This window comes from Kogia breviceps, chromosome 12, assembly GCF_026419965.1.
Source record: "Kogia breviceps isolate mKogBre1 chromosome 12, mKogBre1 haplotype 1, whole genome shotgun sequence".
Taxonomy (NCBI): domain Eukaryota; kingdom Metazoa; phylum Chordata; class Mammalia; order Artiodactyla; family Physeteridae; genus Kogia; species Kogia breviceps.
Genome location: NC_081321.1, coordinates 6,545,188 through 6,566,449, shown reverse-complemented (window position 1 = coordinate 6,566,449; position 21,262 = coordinate 6,545,188). Strand labels below are relative to the sequence as shown.

General features: G+C 40.9%; 2 protein-coding genes across 7 annotated transcripts in view; one reads left to right on the top strand and one right to left on the bottom strand.

Annotated features, from left to right (window-relative positions):
• Positions 1-704: 704 nt before the first annotated feature.
• C3AR1 (complement C3a receptor 1) lies at positions 705-20,820 on the bottom strand. 3 transcript variants are annotated; one of them, XM_059082567.2, is made up of 3 exons: positions 20,511-20,820; positions 12,429-12,548; positions 705-4,151 (listed from the first exon to the last, which is right to left on the bottom strand). In XM_059082567.2, the coding sequence occupies exon 3, from the start codon at positions 4,142-4,144 to the stop codon at positions 2,690-2,692; it is 1,455 nt and encodes a 484-aa protein (XP_058938550.1). In that variant the 5' UTR covers positions 4,145-4,151; positions 12,429-12,548; positions 20,511-20,820; the 3' UTR covers positions 705-2,689. The 3 variants fall into 3 exon arrangements, with proteins under 3 accessions (XP_058938550.1, XP_066864809.1, XP_066864808.1); XM_067008708.1 differs by lacking the exon at positions 20,511-20,820 and adding an exon at positions 13,431-13,444; XM_067008707.1 differs by lacking the exons at positions 12,429-12,548; positions 20,511-20,820 and adding an exon at positions 8,630-8,774.
• NECAP1 (NECAP endocytosis associated 1) overlaps positions 20,636-21,262 on the top strand; it is a 41,227-nt gene continuing 40,600 nt past the window's right edge. The window contains exon 1 of one of the 4 annotated variants that reach the window (XM_059082598.2): positions 20,636-20,812. In XM_059082598.2, coding sequence (XP_058938581.1) covers positions 20,718-20,812 — 95 coding nt within the window. In that variant the 5' untranslated portion in view covers positions 20,636-20,717. Of the gene's footprint in view, positions 20,827-21,262 lie in introns of all 4 variants that reach the window. The other 3 variants (XM_067008711.1, XR_010835754.1, XM_067008710.1) reach the window with 3 other exon arrangements.

Here is a 21,262-nt window from a genome sequence, read left to right as displayed (position 1 = left end):
GCGCTGGTCTTAAATTTGTTTTTGCCAGGGTAGGAAGAGAGAAGTGGGAAAGCATGTGTCTTCCAGTGCCCCTCCTCGCCACCACCCCTCACTGGGTTTGATTAGTTGACCCTGACATTTTTGGTAAGATTGATGGGAAAAAAGAATTAAAAGCATGTCTTTAACATTCTTTTTTTCAAATGCTATTCAATATAGTGAAATATTGTTGGGAGAGGCAGTCCCCCCCTTGCAGCTTGATGTGTGGGCTAAGCCATCTTGCTTGCATTCTGGGATATTTCAAAGATTAGAGATACTATAATTTGAGGAGGACTTGGGTCCCCCTCTGGGACTTCCAGTGAACACTTACAGGTACTCGCCAGGGTTTTTCATTGGAAATGAGGGAATTCCAATTGTAGGGATTTCTTCAGAATACATTTCCAGGGTAAATAGAACTCTCAAAAGGAGTCCAGAAATGTCAACTACTGAATCTTTATAACTATGCCAGAATCATTCACCCTGGTATCCTGTACAGTAACCCTGGAAGTTAGGGACTTATACCCAGGGTCCCGTGAGAAATGTTGGGATTTCCAGAAGCCCAGCTAATCATCATTATAGCAAGCCTACAGCTACCCACTATGAGATTTATATTTGCCATATGTTTAGAGATTATGATATATTCTGAGGGTCAAACAAAAGGGTCCATGAATCTATCAGCCTTGCAAGGAGACATTCAGAAAGAAAGCATTTATTTATTCACATCAAATAGATGATCAGGTTAAATTGGAAGGGAGCATGGCAAATCTCACATCGTGTCAGATGTCATCACTGCACAACGGAAAGCATGCCTACTGGTTTGACATTTTTCCACATAGCACTTTATCACTTATTTCTAGTCCAGACCCTCCCTTCAACCACTGGACAAAGGATAGTGCCTTGTAAAGTCTAAGACATCTCATTTTCTATTTTTCAGATTAAATCGCTGTACGCAGATGAGGCTATGTTGTAGTACAAACAAAACCTGAACATTTAGAGGTTTTAACACATAAAACTTTATATACAGAGAAAAATGAAAGAAAAAGAGAAGGGGGTTGGAATGGGTCGACAAAGTAGAAGAAAATGTGTGATCATGAACAAACTAAAGGATGGTGAGTAATGAATAATGGGAGGCTGAATAAACAAAAAATATGAATGTGTTTGGATAAAAAATCGTCATCTTTCAAAAGGAGAAGTCATTTTATCACGTCTACAAAAACTAGCAGCATAAGGTCATGACTTTGAAATATCATGGTGAATGGGCAAAGTGAGGCAGGAAACCCGTTAGATTTCGTTATAAGCCTTAGGCTCTCTTTCAGTTATGTGCGTGTATCACTTTGGTAAAGATAAAGATTAATTTTAAAATACCCCGAAGATATATCTGGTAATTTTGGCATGAAAGATACACACCTACAGTCATGTTTTCTTTTAAAGTTGGATAACGTGCCCAGAGGGAACTCAGTTATATTGCAGCGAATTCAAGAATAGCTGCCCTATCCTCCACCGTCTTTCTCCTTTCATTTCAAATGAGTTGGAAAGTACTAATGTGGAGCTAGAGGAGGGGAGTAATTTGCATCTTGTGAAACTATTGGTTATTAGAGGCATAAAGTCTGGAAGAAGATTTAGAGGCAGGGGAGGAATAAGGGAATTAAGGAGCTTAAGAAAAGGAATGAAAGATAGATGATTCTATCGACAGGCGGATAGAGCACACAGAGGGAAGAGAGAACTCCCCGAACTGCGGCTCACGTACTGTTTTGGTTTTTTTTTTTTTTTTTTTTTTGCTGTACGCGGGTCTCTCACTGTTGTGGCCTCTCCCATTGCGGGGCGCAGGCTCAGCGGCCATGGCTCACGGGTCTAGCCGCTCCGCGGCATGTGGGATCCTCCCAGACCGGGGCATGAACCCGTGTCCCCTGCATCAGCAGGGGGACTCTCAACCACTGCACCACCAGGGAAGCCCTTACGTACTGTTTCATGAGAAAGTCTTTAGATGCCTAAGTAGTCTGTCTTTACACAATAGATGCTTATTTAGTTGTAATAATGGAAACTCAGAATTCCTACATCCTGTATCCAGGAGTATTCCAAGTTGCAGGCATCTGGCATTGTACTCTGCTCCAGACTCAGACTCATAACTCCTTGTCTTTATGGACTTTCTTTTTGCACCTTTTTTTTTTTTTTTTTTCATTTAAAACTATCACCACCACCATCACAACAAAACCATAGAATAAATGATCACCTTTCACTCAGGTAGGACTAGGAGAAATGGTTTTAACTTGAATCTGGAAGGAAATTAGAAAGAAATTTAATGATGGAAACATTTTAAAGGAGATTGCCTTCGCATTTATTTCACGTGGCTTTGTTTGAGATAGAAATAGACTAATTTTTACAATGCTTCCCAAATTGAGCATTCATCCAAAACAAGGGAGCTTTGAAAACACTGTCTGAGCCCCACCCCCAGAGACTGATTCAGCAAGTCTCTGGTGGGGCTGGAGAATTTGTATTTCTATCAACTTTCCAGGTGATACCGATGCCACTAGTCTGGGGCCACACTTTAAGACCCTCTGGATTGATTTTCTGACCGTTTCTGAAATCCCCTGCTCCCCATCTGCCGTCTCTTTAGAAATACGATGCGCTGGGGGAATGCCTGAGAGCCTCTGCCTGGGTCACCTGCTCCATAGTCTCACACAGCTGTGCTGATACTGTTGTTTTCCAAAGAGACTCTGTTTGGGGGGCAGCTGGTGGAGTGTGTCAGGTCCTCACTGAAAGCTGCCTCCAGAATTCCCTGCACGGACTGTTTTGCTTTTTTCCTAAAATCTTTCCCCAGAAGGGCGTAGACGAAGGGATTGAAGCAACTATTGGCAGATGCTAAAGCAAGAGACACGTGGTCCCAGGACAACAGCGCTTCCCCAAAGGGAGTTTCTGGGTCAATAAACAGTAAGAGGACCCCAACAATGTGGTATGGAGCCCAGCAGACAAGGAAGACAGCCACCACCACCATAGCCACTCTCAAGGTTTTGCTCCGAGACTTGGTGAAGCGGCTCCGACGCATTCGGAAGATAATGAGGCTGTAACAGGCCACCATGAGGATGAAGGGTAACAGGAAACCCAGCACTAGCCTAGTGATGGTTATTGCTACCTGGGGTGTTGGCACTTGATGGCCATATGCAAATTGGCCTAAATCATCATCCTGGAAATCTTCCAATAGCTCCGATGTGTATGAGGAGTTGCCGGAGGCACTAGAGAAAAGGTCTAAATCGGCAGGAAGAGGAGCATCAGAGCTCTCCAGTGGGTTAGTTCTGTGATCGTCGATGGGAAAATCACTGGCGATTGTAGCTGAGAACTCATCAGCTGGTTTAAATACATTATAATATGGATGTTGAACAGATAATCTAGCTGAAGCCGTCGGGAGTGAATGTCCAGAAGTTCTTTGAAATATGTGAGAACGGAGGCCAGCGGTGGCTGCCCAGGGCGAGTCATTTGTTTGTTGAGAGAAAGAATCTAACCTATCGTCCGTTTCTTCAGGCAGCTCAACAATGGAGTTGTCAAGAGACCCGTTTTCCAGTAGATCAAAGTTGAAGTCTGAATAATCTAATGATCTGTAGAGGCCAAAATTGTAGCCACACATACTATGGTTGTCTATAGTGAACGTTTCCCGGTATATGAACACAGGTGTGCACATTGCAAAAGCCACCACCCAGATACACCCACAGATAGTGAAGGCTGTCCCCACGTTGCGATGGTTCTGGCACCAGACTGGCTTGAGTACCAAAAGACAGCGGTCCAGGCTAATGGCGGTCAGCAGGAAGACGCTGGCAAACATGTTGAGGACAATGATGGAGGAGATGAGCTTGCATAGGAACCAGCCGTAGGGCCAGTGTCCTTGGAGAGCCAAGTGAGCCAGGGAGAAGGGCAGGGAGAGGCAGCAGAGAAAGTCAGCCAAGGTGAGATGGAGAAACCAAACTGTGCTCACGCTCCGTTGCATCTTTAGGCCAGCCACCCACAGCACCAGCCCGTTGCCTGGCAACCCCAGTAGGAAAGTGAAACTGAGAATGACCATGGAGAGAATTACCTGGGGTTCATCCCAGGGCTGTGACGGTAGGTCAGTTGAATTGGTCTCAGCAGAGAAAGACTCCATTGCTAAACTTTTATAAAAAGATAAACAGAATTGTTAAAACTCTTTAAAAAAATGCATAGTCTTAGAATTCTAACCTCCCCACATAAAGATGTAGAGTCACAAAGACCCTCACACTGTTTTAGTTTTATTTTCTGACTTCACATTGGATTACACAAAAACATTCTCTGAAAGACAATTTAAAATCTACTGTATTGACATAGAGAACAGACTTGTGGTTGCCAAAGGGGGTGGTGGGGGAGGGGAGTATTGGGAATTTGGGATTAGCAGATGCAAACTAGTATATATAAGATGGATAAACAACAAGGTACTACTGTAGAGCACAGGGAGCTATATTCAATATCTGTGATAAACCATAATGGAAAAGAATATATATATATATATATATTTATAGCTGAGTTATTTTGCTGTACCGTAGAAATGAACACAACATGGTAAATCAACTATACTTCAATAAAATTAAAAACATTTTGTTCTTTTTTGGCTGTGCCCTGCACCGCCTGTGGGATCCTAGTTCCCTGACTAGGGGTCAAACCCAGGCCCTTGTCAGTGAAAGCTCAGAATCCTAACCCCTGGACCACCAGGGAATTCCCTCCGTTATGTCTTTCAGATACAACCTCATTTTTTCCTTTTGCTGTCAAATTTATCAAGAGTTGTTTTCCCTCTTTGCGTTGATTTCCTTACCACTCATCATTTCTTTCTTATTTGTTTTTTATGAGTATAACTTGAGAAAAATAGCTTGATTATTGCAGAAACAGAAATCATTCATGGAGATAGGGAATTCCCTGGCGGTCAAGGGGTTACGACCCCATGCTTCCACTGCAAGGGGCGCAGGTTCCACCCCTGGTTGGGGAACTAAGATCTTGCAAGCCACTTGGCATGGCCAACAAAACAAAACAAAACAAAACAAAACAAGAAATCATTCATGAAGAAACTTAGAAAACATAAGCAAGTAAAAATAAGAAAATAAAAATGTCATATACCACTAGTCAGGGATTACTATTTTAGTATCTTAATTTACATCCTTCTGGATCTTTTTTCACATACATACATGTAAACTATATGTATGTATATTTCTTGTTAAGCAAAATTTAACAAAATTAGATTATACTGTGCATATTGGTTTAAAATTGTTTTTAATTGTGGTGAAATACATATAACATAAAACTTACCATCTTAACTATTTTTAAGTGTACAGTTCAGTAGTGTTAGGAATATTTACATTACTGTGCAGCCAATTTTGAAACTTTCTCATCTTGTAAACCCGAAACTCTATACCTATTAGAAAACAACTCCTCACTTCCCTTTCCCCGCAGCCCCTGGCAATCACCATCCTACTTCCAGTTTCTATGCATTTGACTCCTCTAGATACCTCATATAAATGTAATCCTAGAGCATTTGTCTTTTTGTAACTGGCTTATTTCACTTGGCCAAATGTCCTCAAGTTTCATCCATGTTGTAGTGTGTGTCAGAATTTTCTTCCTTTTTAAGACTGAATAATATTCCACTGTATGGATGTACCACAGTTTGTTTATCCATTCATCTGTCGATGGATATTTGAGTTGCTTCCACATTGTAGCTATTGTGGATAATGCTGCTATGAACATGGGTGTAAATGCATAGTGTTTTATATAAACTGCTTTATTTTATCACTTTTATCAGTTAGCAGTCTCCACATTATACAGTAAGATTGTACCTTAAGGAATACTCAGACTTTATCCATTTTTTCCAGCTGTCCCCCAAATAATCCTTTATACCTGATTTGTCAACAATTATATCCAGTCTAGGATCACACTGCATCAGGATGTTTCTTAAGTCTCTTGATGTAGCATTGTTTCTCTTTTTCAAGGATACGGGCTTGTTTTGGGGTCTGTTGTTCTCACCACTCACTTCACAACCCTTTGTAATTGGTCTTCTGCCCCATCATGCTGCTAAAACTAACTCTAGATAACAAACCCAAGCATCTTTTTCTCTGTCTTTATCCTCCACAATATCCATGTTATTTGATACACTGGCTTCTTAACACTTTCTTCTCTTGGCTTCTGTGAGATTACCCTTCCCTGATTTTCAACATTCCCATAAACATACCCTACTTTATAGCTTTCCTGAACAACTCACTATTCCAAGTCAATACCTTTTTCTATTCCTTGGCTAGTGCTGTTTACTTCTATATGGAATTATATCCTCCACCTTAACCTCCTCTTGCCTCCATTCTTAATCTCTATCTGTTGAAATCCTAGCCATTCTTTAAGATCAAGCTCAAATATATCTTCCTTGAAACTTCTCTTATAATCCCAGTCATAATTTATTTCTTCAGCCTCCTATTTTTGGGTGTGTGTGGGGGGTGAACTTCTTTTCATATTCTCTGTGCAATGATGCATTTCATCTTGTATTATAATTCTTTTTGTGGCTGTCTTATCTATCATTCTGGCCTTAAGTTTCATAATGGTAAAAAAAGAATCTTGTTCCTAAATGCTCATTCCACAGAATGTAGCACAATTAAAGATTACTTGAATGGATAGATGCTCATTTTGGGGGTTAACTTTTTTTTTTTTTTTTGCGGTATGCGGGCCTCTCACTGTTGTGGCCTCTCCCGTTGCGGAGCACAGGCTCCGGACGCGCAGGCCTAGCGGCCACGGCTCACGGGCTTAGTCGCTCCGCGGCATGTGGGATCCTCCCGGACCGGGGCACGAACCCGCGTCCCCTGCATCGGCAGGCGGATTCTCAACCACTGCGCCACCAGGGAAGCCCGGGGGTTAACTTTTTTTCTTTTTCAACTAAGTGAAAAATTCTTCTTCTTATCCATTTAATCCAGTAAGGATGCTGTCTCTTCTAACTTCCTTTTTTGTTCTCCAGTTCCTAATTCTTACTGGCTATAACAGCATTTTATGTTTCCTTTTGTAGAAGTCCAAAATACTTGTGTGACTCGAAGCTGTTCTGCTGAGTTAACTACAAGCTGCCATAGGGATTAGCAGAAGTTAAAATAACTAAGACAACAAAATACTAAAAAAGAAGAAGTGATTCTCATTCTCCTTTCGGTAGCCTTGCGTATTCCAATATTCAAGTCCTGTCAGGGTCACTTCCTTCGCTGTTGTATGCGGCACCTACCCGGATCCACTGTCCTACACACATATTCACGCATAGACCCATAAAATATTGAGAGACCGATAGAGTCATATAATTCTAGGCCTGAAAGGAAAGTTAGTAATCATCTCTTCTTGTCTCTAGTTTTATTTTGTAGTTTTGGACACTGAAACTCAGAAAATTGGGGGACTTTTACATATTCACAACTAGGAGAGTTGTCAAACCTAAGTCCAATGACTGTCAGGCCAGTACTCTTTTTACTACAAATAATCACATAACTGAAAAGCCTTTGGTATTGCTAATAAAGGGAAAGGCACCAAGAGCCACACAATAATAAAGAATAATAAGGAAGTGATAAAGATTGAAAAGAGCAAAATTCCAATACAAAGAAACTGAGTCATCTGGTGTGAGCTATATTTTAAATATTACATAGTATCTGTCTTGAAATGAAAGTATATATGAATCAGAATCTTAAAAATCTTTCTGGGCAAGATAACATTTTATATTTCGACAAGTGTTTTGGCTGAAAAGTACCTCTACATTTTTTTTATTAGTTTTCAATACTGAATTGGCCAACCCGTAATTAAAAAGATAAGTAAAATCCTGAAACCAAAATTCAACTATGATAGGGAAAGAAAAATAGATTCCAGAATCAGAACTAATGATATGATGACAGAATCAGTAGCAATAAGGAATGAGCAAAATAAATAAGAGAAATGGAATGAGGAAAAAAAATATATATATTAAGAAAAAATAGGCAGGGGCTTCCCTGGTTGTGCAGTGGTTAAGAATCCGCCTGCCAATGCAGGGGACACGGGTTCGAGCCCTGGTCTGCGAAGATCCCATATGCCGCGGAACAACAAAGCCCATGTGCCACAACTACTGAGCATGCGCTCTAGAGCCCGTGAGCCACAACTACTGAGCCCACCTGAAGCCCACGCGCCTAGAGCCTGTGCTCTGCAACAAGAGAAGCCACCGCAAGGAGAAGCCTGTGCACCGCAGTGAAGAGTAGCCCCCGCTCGCTGCAACTAGAGAAAGCCCACGCACAGCAACAAAGAACCAATGCAGCCAAAAATAAATAAATTTATTTTTTTTTTAAAGAAAAAATAGGCAATCGATGATTTGGAAAACAAAATTATTGGAGAAAGCTGGAACAGCCAGTTTAAGAGAGGGAAAAATGATGTAAAAATTCAATATTAGTTCCAGAATGAAAATATTAAGAACAAAGATAAATAGAATGTGGACTATTTAGAAAAAGAAAAAGGTGGACATGGGAATAAAGCAAAATAAATAAAAGTTGGGGAAGGGATAAGGGGAAATGGAAAATAACGACCCTCAAACCATTATCAATAATGAGCAAAACAAGCTGGACACAAGTCCTCAGGTGGATCTAGGTTTCCTTACCCAAAACCCGAGATTGTAGCTGAAGACTTCAGCATGGATCTGGAGGTCTCCACGAGTCCTGTCTTGACTACAGTCAACTATGTTTAGGAAATTTGCTGAGCACCTCCCCTTTCCTCTCTCTCTTCGTTTCTGATGATAAATTAAACCCAACACTTTTGACAACTATATGACTCCACAGGAAGAGTTTCAAAGTGAGTCATTTTTTTTTTTTTTTTTTTTTTTGCGGTACGCGGGCCTCTCACTGCCGTGGCCTCTCCCATTGCGGAGCACAGGCTCCGGACGCGCAGGCGCAGCGGCCACGGCTCAAGGGCCCAGCTGCTCCGCGGCACGTGGGATCCTCCCGGACCGGGGCACGAACCCGTGTCCCCTGCATCGGCAGGCGGACTCTCAACCACTGTGCCACCAGGGAAGCCCAAAGTGAGTCATTTTTAAATGTTTCATATAAGAAAAGTAAGAAAAACAGAAGTGGGAGAGTATGGCTCTCAAAAATTTTCTGCAGGACACAGTATGCTTAGAGAGAGAGTACTTTTTACATCAGCTTCCCACTTTATAGGTTTTTGGATTTGCTTTGTTTTGGAAATGCACAAAAATGATCCTATGGTATGTGAGAGTGGGGGTGGGGGGTAACTGGGGAGAATGTGCAGGCACAACCCCATGTAATGAATCAAGTAACATATCTTATATGCTTAATATGTGTCAAAGAAGTGTGTTGTGCAAAAATCAGATGAATTAAACTATGTTCTAATCTCTAGAGATTCACAGTCTGGTGAGAATATGTACCCATACAACAACAACAAAAAACACCTGTAATACAATTCAGACTATAATGATAGAAATAGCAGTAGAAGTAAAAGAGTAGAAAATAGCATGTAGGGGTGTATTTAGCCTGGGGCAATCTAGGAAAGTCTTAAGGTAGAAATAAGGTCTGGGCAGGTTCTTCAAGAATTATGGGACTTCTCTAGAAAGAGATGACAAGCTGTTTACTTTTACTATCTTTATTATTATTATTTTGGGGGCCATTTCAGGGCATGTGGGAATCTTAGTTCCCCGACCAGGGATCGAACCTGTACGCCCTGCAGTGGAAGTGTGGAGTCTTAACCACTGGACCACCAGGGAAGTCCCCACATCATACTTTTAAAATTTTTCTATATTATACCGTTTAGTCAATTATTCCCCTTTTCATAGATATTCTGTTTTTATCAAATTTTAAAGCAGTTATAAACAATGTTTCAATGAATACTCTTGCATTTTACACATCTATGAAAATTTCTGTAGAATAGTTTCCTAGGACTGTAATTGCTAAATCTATGTATGTGAATTTACATTTTGAAATGTATGGCATTTCCCACTAAAGAGACTCCACCAATTTACACTTCCATCAACGGTGGCGAGGGTATCTATTCCATTTGCAAAAAGTAAGCTCTTTATCATTAAGTTCAGTATCATAAACAAGTACTCTGCTCTTAATATAGACACTATGCTTTGCACTGTAGGAGATGCAGAAGCAATGGAAGATGTAAATATATAATTATAATTGAGTAAGGGCTGCTAGCAGGGTAGTTCTGGAAACATGGAAGAGGGAAAGACGTTCTCACTGAAACAAACATGAAGATAATGCACTGAAGAGATAACACTTGAGCTGGGCTTTAAGGCTGGGTAGAAATTTGACAGACACTAATAGTGCTATAAAATAATTTATCTGTCTCTCTGCCCCACTAGATCAAGAGTTTGGGCCTATCTCCAGAGCCTGCTACCATGCCTGGAATAATACATGTCTGGGGCACCAATGAATGAATGAATGGAAGTTTGGTTGAAAAGGATGTTGGCTTTTGAATATAATTCAAAGAATTAATTTGAGTCTTTAAAGTTGTTTCTGGTGTGGATCCAGTTTTACTGATTCCTCTTTCTCTAAAGATTATACAGCAATTAAAACCAATTGGAGAAGAGAGTGGCATGGACATATATACACTACCAAACGTAAAATAGATAGCTAGTGGGAAGCAGCCGCATGGCACAGGGAGATCAGCTCAGTGCTTTGTGACCACCTAGAGGGGTGGGAGGGAGGGAGACGCAAGAGGGAAGAGATATGGGAACATATGTATATGTATAACTAATTCACTTTGTTGTAAAGCAGAAACTAACACACCATTGTAAAACAGTTATACTCCAATAAAGATGTTAAAAACAAAAAAACAAAAAAACCAGTTGGAGAACTTCCAGCTGTATTACTTGGATTTTCAGATCAGGAAGGAAATTACTGAAAACACCTTGTGAATAGGGCTCCTATTTCTAGATGGCTTCTGTCCCTTCTTATAATGTACTAGTTTTATGGTGTAATGTGGAAAACTTGGGGGGAATTTATGTGATTCTCTTCTGTTTTGTTCCTTTTTAATATCTAATTATAAGTTTCTAAGCAGAGATCAGATGCTTTGGAAAGAGTGAAATTTTGAATATATGTTGCAAACACAGCCATATTAAAACATTTTATGAGTCACTGATTAATTCTACATTTTCAATGATGGAAATCTGTAGTCATTTGGCCAAAATAAAAATTTTAGAATTGTATAATCTCTAGCCTGCTCTGTCTGAGAGAATTGAAAATAAATATATGACAAAGTTTCTGTCCTTAAGGACTTTGACGAAAAATGATTAGCTGCATTATTAGATCAAGTATAATTATACTCTAAATGAAAAAATAACCAAGTGCCAAAAACTATGGATGACAGAGACAAATGCTATGGCTAGTTAGCAAAGGACAAATCTGATGAAACCTGGTGGAGGTTAGCATTAGCTGGAAAATTTTCATGGAAGAACATTCTTGAGGTGAAAACTGCTCTAGATTAGGAATTTTGAGTTCTAGTTTTAGTAGTAACTAAATACTTGACCTTGGGCTGGATGCTTGACCTAGAATTTTTTTCTTAGATGTAAAATTAAAGGGTTGGCTCGAGTGATCTTTAAGGTTTCTTTTACATCTAACAATCTATAATTCTCCCATTTCAAGTAGGGGGAAAACACACATTAAGGTGGAGGTACGCCCGGCGTGAGTGAGTGACACAGGTAAAGTGGTCTGGCTGGAGTAAAAAGCACACAGGGAGCAACAGAAGGTGCGTAGAGAGCCTGAGCTTGAATCCCAGCTCTGCCACTGACCAATCGTGTGCCTGCACAGGAATTTTTCAGACTCTGTGTTTCCATTTCCTCACCTGCAAAACAGGGATTGTGTCCGGTTTTATTTAATGATACTCAGGCCCATTCCCATTCTTCCTTATTATGTCTCTAAGTGAAGCCTGGGCACTGCATTTCCGAGACTGCCTCTCAGGCAGGGTCTGCCTAGGCTCTGCCAGAGGGGCATGTTCATGTGCTCTTGGGAAGTGAAGAGAAAAGGGAATCATTACATTTGTTTCTTTTTTTTTTTGAGATTAATTTTTATCGGAGAATGGTTGATTTACAATGTTGTGTTCGTTTCTGCTGTACAGCAAAGTGAATCAGTTCTACATATATACATGTATTCACTCTTTTTTAGATTCTTTTCCCATAGAGCCCATTACAGAGTATTGAGTAGAGTTCCCTGTGCTCTACAGTAGGTCCTTATTAGTTATCAATTTTATATATAGCAGTGTGCGTATGTCCATCCCAATCTCCCAATTTATCCCTCCCCACCCTTTCCCCCTGGTAACCGTAAGTTTGTTTTCTACATCTGTGACTCTATTTCTGTTTTGTAAATAGGTTCATTTGTACCATTTTTTTAGATTCCACATATAAGTGATATCATATGATATTTGTCTTTCTCTGTTTGACTTACCTCACTCAGTATGACAATCTCAAGGTCCATCCATGTCGCTGCAAATGGCCTTATGTCATTATTTTTTATGGCTGAGTAATATTCCATTGTATATATGTACCACATCTTCTTTATCCATTCCTCCATCGATGGACATTTAGTTTGTGCAGAGTTTGCAAATATGTTTTAAAAATAAAAGAACAAAACCATAAAATAGAATAAACATTAAAAATATTAAAATAGAAAAGAGAGAGATTGAAAGGGGGATCATTTATTTTCTGACTCCTTCAGCAGCAGACAACTCTGGTGGGTTTCTGTAACAGAGATGGCAGGTGTGACCTTGGCAGCTGCTGGCAACTGTGGGCTCTGGCAGGATTACTGGTTTCAGCAGCAGCTACATCTCTGTGAGAATTTCTCTTCCAATTTTAGGGAAGTACCTTCCTGAAGTTATATTATCTTCTCCCCCTTTATTCCTCTAGTCCTTCCAACTTTTGCAACCAAGTCCTTGTATTGAATACCTTGTTTGAAATACCTACAATGGTTTCTGTTTTCCTGGCTGGGCAATGACAGTTGGGGAATATTCATTGTACCCACTCTATAGGACTGCTAGAAGTAAATAAATTAATACATGCAAAGCACTTATGACACTGCTGGCACATAAGCATTCAATAAATGTTAGCAGTTATTATGTCAAAAAACGAATGCGGCTTCCAGTTGCCTATCGTATCAAAACTATTCTCCCATCTTGGACTCTTAGCAAATAATTTACAGAATGTTCCCTTAACATTGTTAAGTTACATCCTTTCTGTTGAATCAGATTCTAACCCATAGCCCTCAAGGATGTAGATTTGACACACTCTCTACTCCCTATAGTATAGCTGCCTAATTATGCACAGTTATAATAAAACAAAGTAAGAGCACAAACTGAAGAACAATGTCACCCAGAAATTAAAGTAATTCAGTCGAAAGGTAAATAAAATAAAACAAACAAAAAACTGTTAATCCAATCATAATAACAAATACCTGATGAGTTGATGCCTGGATCTTGAAAGAATCCAGCCAAATCTGGCATGATGAACCATTCAAATCTGAGTGGTTTAAAGAAAATTTAGCAAACTTTGTTTCTTCTATTGATTTATTGATTATCGATTTTCTATTATAATATGTATCCAGGGCAGTCAGCCAAGGAAGGGAGATTGAAGGGGAAGTAAACTGTTTCATGAACACCCTTTGTGACTTTGGTTCCATGAAACCCAAAATGGACCAGGGACTAGGTTTCAGTTTGTGTTTATCTGATCTAATGAGAAGGCATAAGAAAATCTTGCAGGGGCCACAGAATTCAGGATTATTGAGGGGTAGATGGCTCTCATAAATGGTTTTTTTTTTTTTTTTTTTTTTTTTTTGCGGTATGCGGGCCTCTCACTGTTGTGGCCTCTCCCATTGCGGAGCACAGGCTCGGGACGCGCAGGCCTAGCGGCCATGGCTCACGGGCTTAGTTGCTCCGCGGCATGTGGGATCTTCCCGGACCAGGGCACGAACCCGTGTCCCCTGCATCGGCAGGCGGACTCTCAACCACTGCGCCACCAGGGAAGCCCTCTCATAAATGTTTTAAGTGTAGATAAAATTTTGAGTAAATTTTGATGGATTTTTTAGGTTAGCTATCCTATTTGTGCATTATTTAGAAAATGTCTTCTCCATTTCATTTATCCTTTGCCTTTTCTTCCCCATTTCATTTCCACTAGAATGTGGGCAAAGAAAGTGGTGATACAAAATGACGTTGGGTTGAAAACCACCCAGTTTTTCCTTCTGTGCAGGGAAAACCACAGGTCTCCATCTCCCATGTGTCTCCTTTACTTTCACACAGGACACTTCACGTCTGACACTTGAGGTCACCAAATGTGTGTGTGTTTTTTCCCCCACATCAAACAATTCTGCAACATCAGCTGGGTGTCCTACAATTTAACTTAATTCTGACACTATCTACCTGGAGATAGCGTCACACCCCACAGGTTAAGGGCTGAGTTCCACAAGACTGCTCCCCACTTCAGATGCCAATCGCAAGTTGTAGATCCCCAGGTTACCCACAACTTCTCTCTCTCGGCTACAAATCAGAGGTTCCCATGACTTTCTTCCCCTTGGCTTCGATTATTTGCTAGAGTGGCTCACAGACTCAGGGAAACATTTATTTAGGTTTACCAGTTTATTAAAGGATATGATAAAGGACACAGACGAACAGCCAGATGAAGCGCTACATAAGGCGAGGTCGGGGGGGGGGGTCCCGAGTGCAGGAGCTTCTGTCTCCAGTAGGGTGGGGGGGTGTCACCCTTTTGGTACATGGATGTGTTCACCAACCCGGAAGTTCTCTCAACCTCATGTCATTGCGATTTTTTTGGAGGCTTCATCACACAGGCAAGTTCAATTATTAACTTCATTTCCAGTCCTTCTCCCTTCTCAAGAGCATGGCGGGTGGGACTGAAAATTCTAAGCTTCTAATCATGGCTTGGTCTCTCCAGAGCCCACCCAGTCACCTCACTGGATCAAAAGACACTCCTATCAACAGGAAATTACAAGGTTTTCCCTTGTGTCAGAAACTGGGGTCAGTGACCAAACACTAGAACAAAAGATGCTCCTAATGCTCTTATCACCTAGGAATTTACAAGGGCTTTAGGAGCCGGGGGCACAGATCAAGATATATATATATTTCCTATTATAAATCACAGTAGCATGCATACTCGTTTCAGGTGGAATGTTTTTTCCTACAATGGCCATATTTGTCAGTCATTTAGGGAAAAATGGTGTTAGAATGGTAACTCCATTTTAGTTATTATGTTCTTTGTTGTGCAGCTTCTGAAATTCTAAAACTGAATGTGTCTATGTTTATAATTACCGAAACAAACATGATCATTCTTGTTCCAAATATAAATTAATATTAGTAATAGTGATAACTTACACGTTGGGGACATCCTCCAGACGCGGTGCCGGGTGCGTCATTGGCTGCATGTTATTTAACTCTAACGACACGCCAATGATGAGAGAGATACTAATACTAGTACCTCATTGTCAAAAAGGACACTGAGATGCAAAGAGGCTAATGAGTTATCCAGATTCACACCACTATGTAAATGGACGACTTACAGCCAGACAGCTGGCCTCCAGAGCCTTATGCTCTTAGCCACCATGCTGCCCTGTGAATGCTAATCCGGTCTACTGTCTCCGTGTTTGTGGCAGTTGTGTTCTATAATGTCACCAGGAACACTGAATTAGCAGACGCTGGACCAATGCTGCTAGGGGATGTATGGGGTTGAGCTCTGCCAGCCTCTGGTCACTGCATTTTGGTCAAATGATCAAATCGCTTCGCCCTCTGCACCCCTGTGGCTGCGCCCTCCTCCGTGCCTCCAAAGCTTCCCCCCGTCTCTGCTAGTTGAGGGGCTTCCTAGTGTGTGGACACTTTTCCTCCTTCACGGCTCCCTCCGAGAGGGCCAGGTTCCGTCCCTATTCTTTGTCTCCGTTGTTTCTTTTTTCTTTTGCCCTACCCAGGTACCTGGGGGAGTTTCTTGCCCTTTGGGAGGTCTGAGGTCTTCTGCCAGCGTTCGGTGGGTGTTCTGCAGGAGCAGTTCCACGTGTAGATGTATTTCTGATGTCTCTGTGGGGAGGAAGGTGATCCCCGCGTCTTACGCCTCCGCCGTCTTGAAGGTCGTCCTGGGAAACCTTATTTTATACTGTTGACTCATCAACATTGACCTCTCTGCCGACAGCACTAAACTTCATATGCACATATATGTGTCTCAGTCTTCTTGTGCTTATGGACACTATATAGCGCTCCAGCGCGATGCTTAGGGATCATTTTAAACAGCAAAATCACCAACAAAAAGTATGAAAATGCGAAAAACTTGGCACTAAATAGGCTGTGTAAAGCATCCTTGTTTACAGTAAGAGAGATGAAACAAGAAGGCAGAGAGGGCTTCCCTGGTGGCGCAGTGGTTGAGAGTCCGCCTGCCGATGCAGGGGACACGGGTTCGTGCCCCGGTCGGGGAGGGTCCCACGTGCCGCGGAGCGGCTGGGCCCGTGGGGCCGTGGCCGCTGGGCCTGCGCGTCCGGAGCCTGTGCTCCGCAACCGGAGAGGCCACAACAGTGAGAGGCCCGCGTACCACAAAAAAAAAAAAAAAAAAAAAAGAAGGCAGAGAGCCACCTGGATTGACATCAGCTGACATCAGCTGATGATGTACTTGTCTAGTGACTCAAATTTGTTTGCCACCCTGTGCATGTTAGGGAGTGACTGTTGATTTGGGGGTTACAAATAAATTTAAGCAAATAAGGCAAATTCACAGATATTGAATCCATGAATGAGGAGGATCTACTGTACTTGCTAAAGGTTGTATATTCTGTCCATTCTCTGGATAGAGCTGTTAGGGAAGAATTGCATATTGGTTAAGGACCCGGGCCTGGAGACACTTGTGACACTTGTGTGTCTGTCACTTGTGACTGTGGACAATAATTACTTAATCTCACAGCAGGATAATACTAGTACATATCTGTTGTTAGGATTAATAATATAATGCACACAAGCATGCAGAACAGTACTCAGTACTTAATAAATGCTACTTTACTATAATTCAACCAATAGGCACAGGAACACTAATTATTCATGCAAACATTTAAATATAAGGTATAAGCAGCTGTTATGTTTGTATCAAAAATGTAAGGATTTCTCTCCTGACACTTAAATATTGGATGAGCAAGCCAATGAACTTTCTGTATCTCAGCAATTTTTTTAAATGAAAATGGGGATAATGCTACTTATGGGCAAGACTGTTGTGAAAAATGAATGAGATAGTGTATATGAAAACACTTTGTAATCTTAAAGGTGCTATGTAAATATCACGTAATATTACCTGCTATGTAAATATCAGGTAATATTACCTGATATATAACCCATTTGAAAGAGTGTCTACAATAAATATGTACATTTTAAATAATAATAAAATGCCTACCATGAGCTTACCATCCAGTTTTAGAAGCAGAATGCTACCCGTATCTCTGGAGCACCTCCTGTGACTGCTCTAATCGCCTTCCTGAACCCCGCCTCCCAAGAATCCACAACTGGGAATTTTGTGTTTATCATTTGCTTACATTTTAAATATGGCTTTCCCATTTAACTGGACACCCCCAAACAATACAGTTTTAGATTTGTCTGTTTTTAAACATTGTCCAAATGGACAATTTTGTTTTATCTTTTGTTAAACTTACTTTTTTCTTCTCCTAAAATTAAGTTTTTGTGATCTATCCATGTTGTCCATAGCAAGTAGTTCACTGATGTTCACTATTTACACTATCCTGTTATATGAATACAGCACAACTGATTTGTCCTAATGATGGACATGTATTTCCAATATCTCACTGTTATAAATGATAAAACAATGCTACAGTGAATTCTTAACTACTGTACCACCAGGGAAGCCCTGTAGATTAGTCTTTTTAAGAATTGCATATAAATGGAGTCATACAGTATGTACTCTTTGGGGCCTGGCTTTTTTTTTTGTTGCTGTTGTTTGGTATAATGTTTTTGAGGTCTATCCATGTCATTGTGGGTGTTAGTAGTTCAATTTTTAAAATTGCTACCCCTGAGTGTTAGTATTTGATCCTCTTTATTGCTATTCTGTTTATTTTATTACTATTGTATGTCAATATGACAGTATTATAGGGATACACCACAATTTGTTTACCCATTCACCTGTTGATAGACATTTAGTGTTGTCTCTAGTTTTTGACCACTGTAAAAAAAACTGCTCTGAATATTTGCATATATGTCTTTTTGTGAACATATGTTTTAGTTTCTCTTCAGTAAATATTTCAGAGTAAAATGCTGGGTCATGTGATAAATGATATATTTAACTTTTAAGAAAATACAAAACTATGTTTTCCAAAATGGTTGTGCCATTTTAACTCCCTACTACCAATGTATGAAAGTTGCTCTGTATTTTTGCTCCATATTCTTGCCAGCACTTTTTGCTGTCGTCAGTTTTCTTTTAAGCCATTATATTAGGTGTGTTGTGTTATCTCGTTGTAGTTTCATATATATATATATATATGTATATTTCTTGTAACATCTTTTTCTGGTTTTGGTATCAAGGTAATATTGTCTTATAAAAATTAGTTGGAAAGTGTCTTATCTCTCCTTTTTCTTTAGAGCATCTGTATGGGATTTACATTATTTCTTCCTAAAATGTTTGATCAATGATGAAACATTTGGGGCATGGAGGTTTGTTTTTGTTTTTTTGTGGGAAGGTTTTTAGTTATAAATTCAAATTCTTTAACCGGTACAGGGCTATTCAAATTTTCTATCTCTTCTTGAATTATTTTTGGTAAATGGTGTACATCAATTACCATTTAAGTTATTAAATTTGTTGGCATAAAGTTGTTAATAATATAGAGATGTGGAAGTTCACGTTTCATTTTATAATTTCATATTCTCTGAATTTTTTGCAAAGTATATGTAGGGTCCTTACATTGGGGGATTTGGGGAAATGGCCAAGTTAATAAGTTAAATGATTGGACTTAAGCAGAAATCCTGTATTATTCAACAATTATTACTGCCTATTATGTGAAGGGCAATGTGCTGGGTGCCGAAAAAGCAAAGTTCTTGCCTTTATAGAGCTGATGGCTTAGTGGGAGATATTTGAAGAATAATAACACGTTAGATACAACGAAAATGTATAACAGAAGCAATTGGAAGCATTAGAGAAAGTTCATCCAAAGGACCTGGCAAAGTCACAGGAGGAGGTACAATTTGAGCTGATATGTGACCATATTAGTTTGCCAAATTAACAAGCTAGGGGAGAGTGTTTAAGACAGAAGCTTTAATGCATGCAAAGGTATGAAGAATATGAAGAACATGGACAACTCAGGAAACCTTAAGTAGTTGAGGATTACTGAAATTTTAAGTGAATGTCTGCTTTAAACAAAAATCTTGGATCTCTTTTATGGCCTTAATATCTATATACCTATACTTATTTATTTACTCTATATATTATACACACAAACACCTCAAAACATACTATAGTAATGGATATGCCATTACCCATTTTCTGTTTATAGACATTCATGTTGTTCCATTTTTCACTATTACAAACAATGCTGTAATAAACATTATTGTACATACTTTTTCGCACACATTAAAAAGTCTCTAAAATAGCTGTTAGTGGATTTGCTACATTGAAGGTTACCTACAATATTCTGATCAATTCTAAATTTACCTTCAGAAATGCTGTACCAAATTACCTTACGAGAGTAGCTGATTCCCCACCTCCTCATAAGGGCTAGATATTATGATTCTCTTTGAATTTTAAGATATCACTTTGCTACGCAGGATAGACAAATTAGAGACAGGTTTCCAACCAGTCAACATAATGAAGTGGTGAAGATCACCGCTATTGTAGTCAGACAGCCTTGAGTTGGTATCTCGGTTTTCCATTTGCTGTCTGCGCTACTTAAATCAATTAAGTGATGGAGTGGTGGCAAGTTTTCCTTTGGAGTGTACGAAGCATATGTTTATGGAGACAGTAGAATCTATCATTATAATAAGACTGGGAGCAAATACTGTCTATTAAATAGTTCATGGTGCTTTCCCAATGGGTCAGGAATGAGTTGATCCCATTTACAGTTTAACACGGGCAAAATTTCCAAAAAGATAACCAGAATACACACTGAAAGTGTGGCAGACTATTTCAACAGGTGCCGTTCTCGAAACTCTGCGATGAAAAGGTGTTATAAGGCAATGGATCAGGCTGGGTGGCCATTTTTGAAGTTTGGACTCTGGAAGGTTAAAATCCACCACGCCTGGGTCATACACTTTTTGTTAGGTACCCAATTTGGGAATACCGACGGGCGGATTCCCCTTTTCTGCTTAGAAACTACGGTTCCTAAGACACGTCTTAAAGTGACTCTTGGAAGAAAGAAACTCGCCCGACTTCACAAAGGTCGGCACCCTCCCAAGAGCACTGCGGGCCCTTGCCCGGAGCAAGATGGCGCTTTCCCTCCTCGCTTCTCGGAGATACAGAGCTCCTTAACGGGAATCACTCACTTGGAGGCCACCCTTGCCCTTACCCAAGATGGTGAGTCGCGCAAAATCACCGTTTCCAGGTTTCAACATGGCTTCCCGGACCCGCGGCACCGGACGTTAACCTCAGGAACCCAGCGCAACTTTCGCGGAAGTAGCGTAAACGGAAGTTGTTGCGCAACGCGATTCCCCGCCTCCACGTTACGCCCCCGTGCTGACGCCGCGCCCCCAGCGGGGCGGTGAGCAGAGCCAAGATGGCGGCCGAGTTGGAGTACGAGTCTGTTCTGTGTGTGAAGCCCGACGTCAGCGTCTACCGGATTCCGCCCCGGGCCTCCAACCGCGGTTACAGGTACTAACCCTGAGGTACTGCGGCATGCGCGTAGCCGGTCGGGGCTGATACTTTGCTCCTCAGTAGCTCGCTGCCCGTCCCTGCCACTGCCACCTCTGGGTTGTCACCTTGCTAGGCTTCCCACCTGGGTTGTTGTCACCCTGTCCTCCTGCTCTTCCCCCACTCTGGACTGCCGTCATCCTTGTTTTCGCCGCTTAAAAATATGACCATTCTGCATCCTCCCACCCCTCCTCCCCCGGACCCCTCTGGGTTACCCCTCTGCTCTCCATCCGTTTCCAGTCGTGTCTGCTTCATCGCCCGTCACCTTTCTTTCGCTCTTCCCTGCGTCCTTTAGCTTGTCACCCTCATCTTCCCCTCGCTGTGTGTCCCCGACCCCCATTTCCAGTACCTCGTGCGTATTTGTGGGTAATCATTGTGTCGTTGGCCCCTCTCTGGATGAGCTAATTTGTC

Bases quoted from the DNA above. Each gene is read 5' to 3' on its own strand.
- C3AR1 (XM_067008707.1), bottom strand. From the start codon at position 8,664: ATGCTGAAGTCTTCAGCTACAATCTCGGGTTTTGG. The intron at 4,152-8,629 runs GTAAGGAAACCT...TTTTTATAAAAG, and splicing joins GCTACAATCTCGGGTTTTGG to TTTAGCAATGGAGTCTTTCT.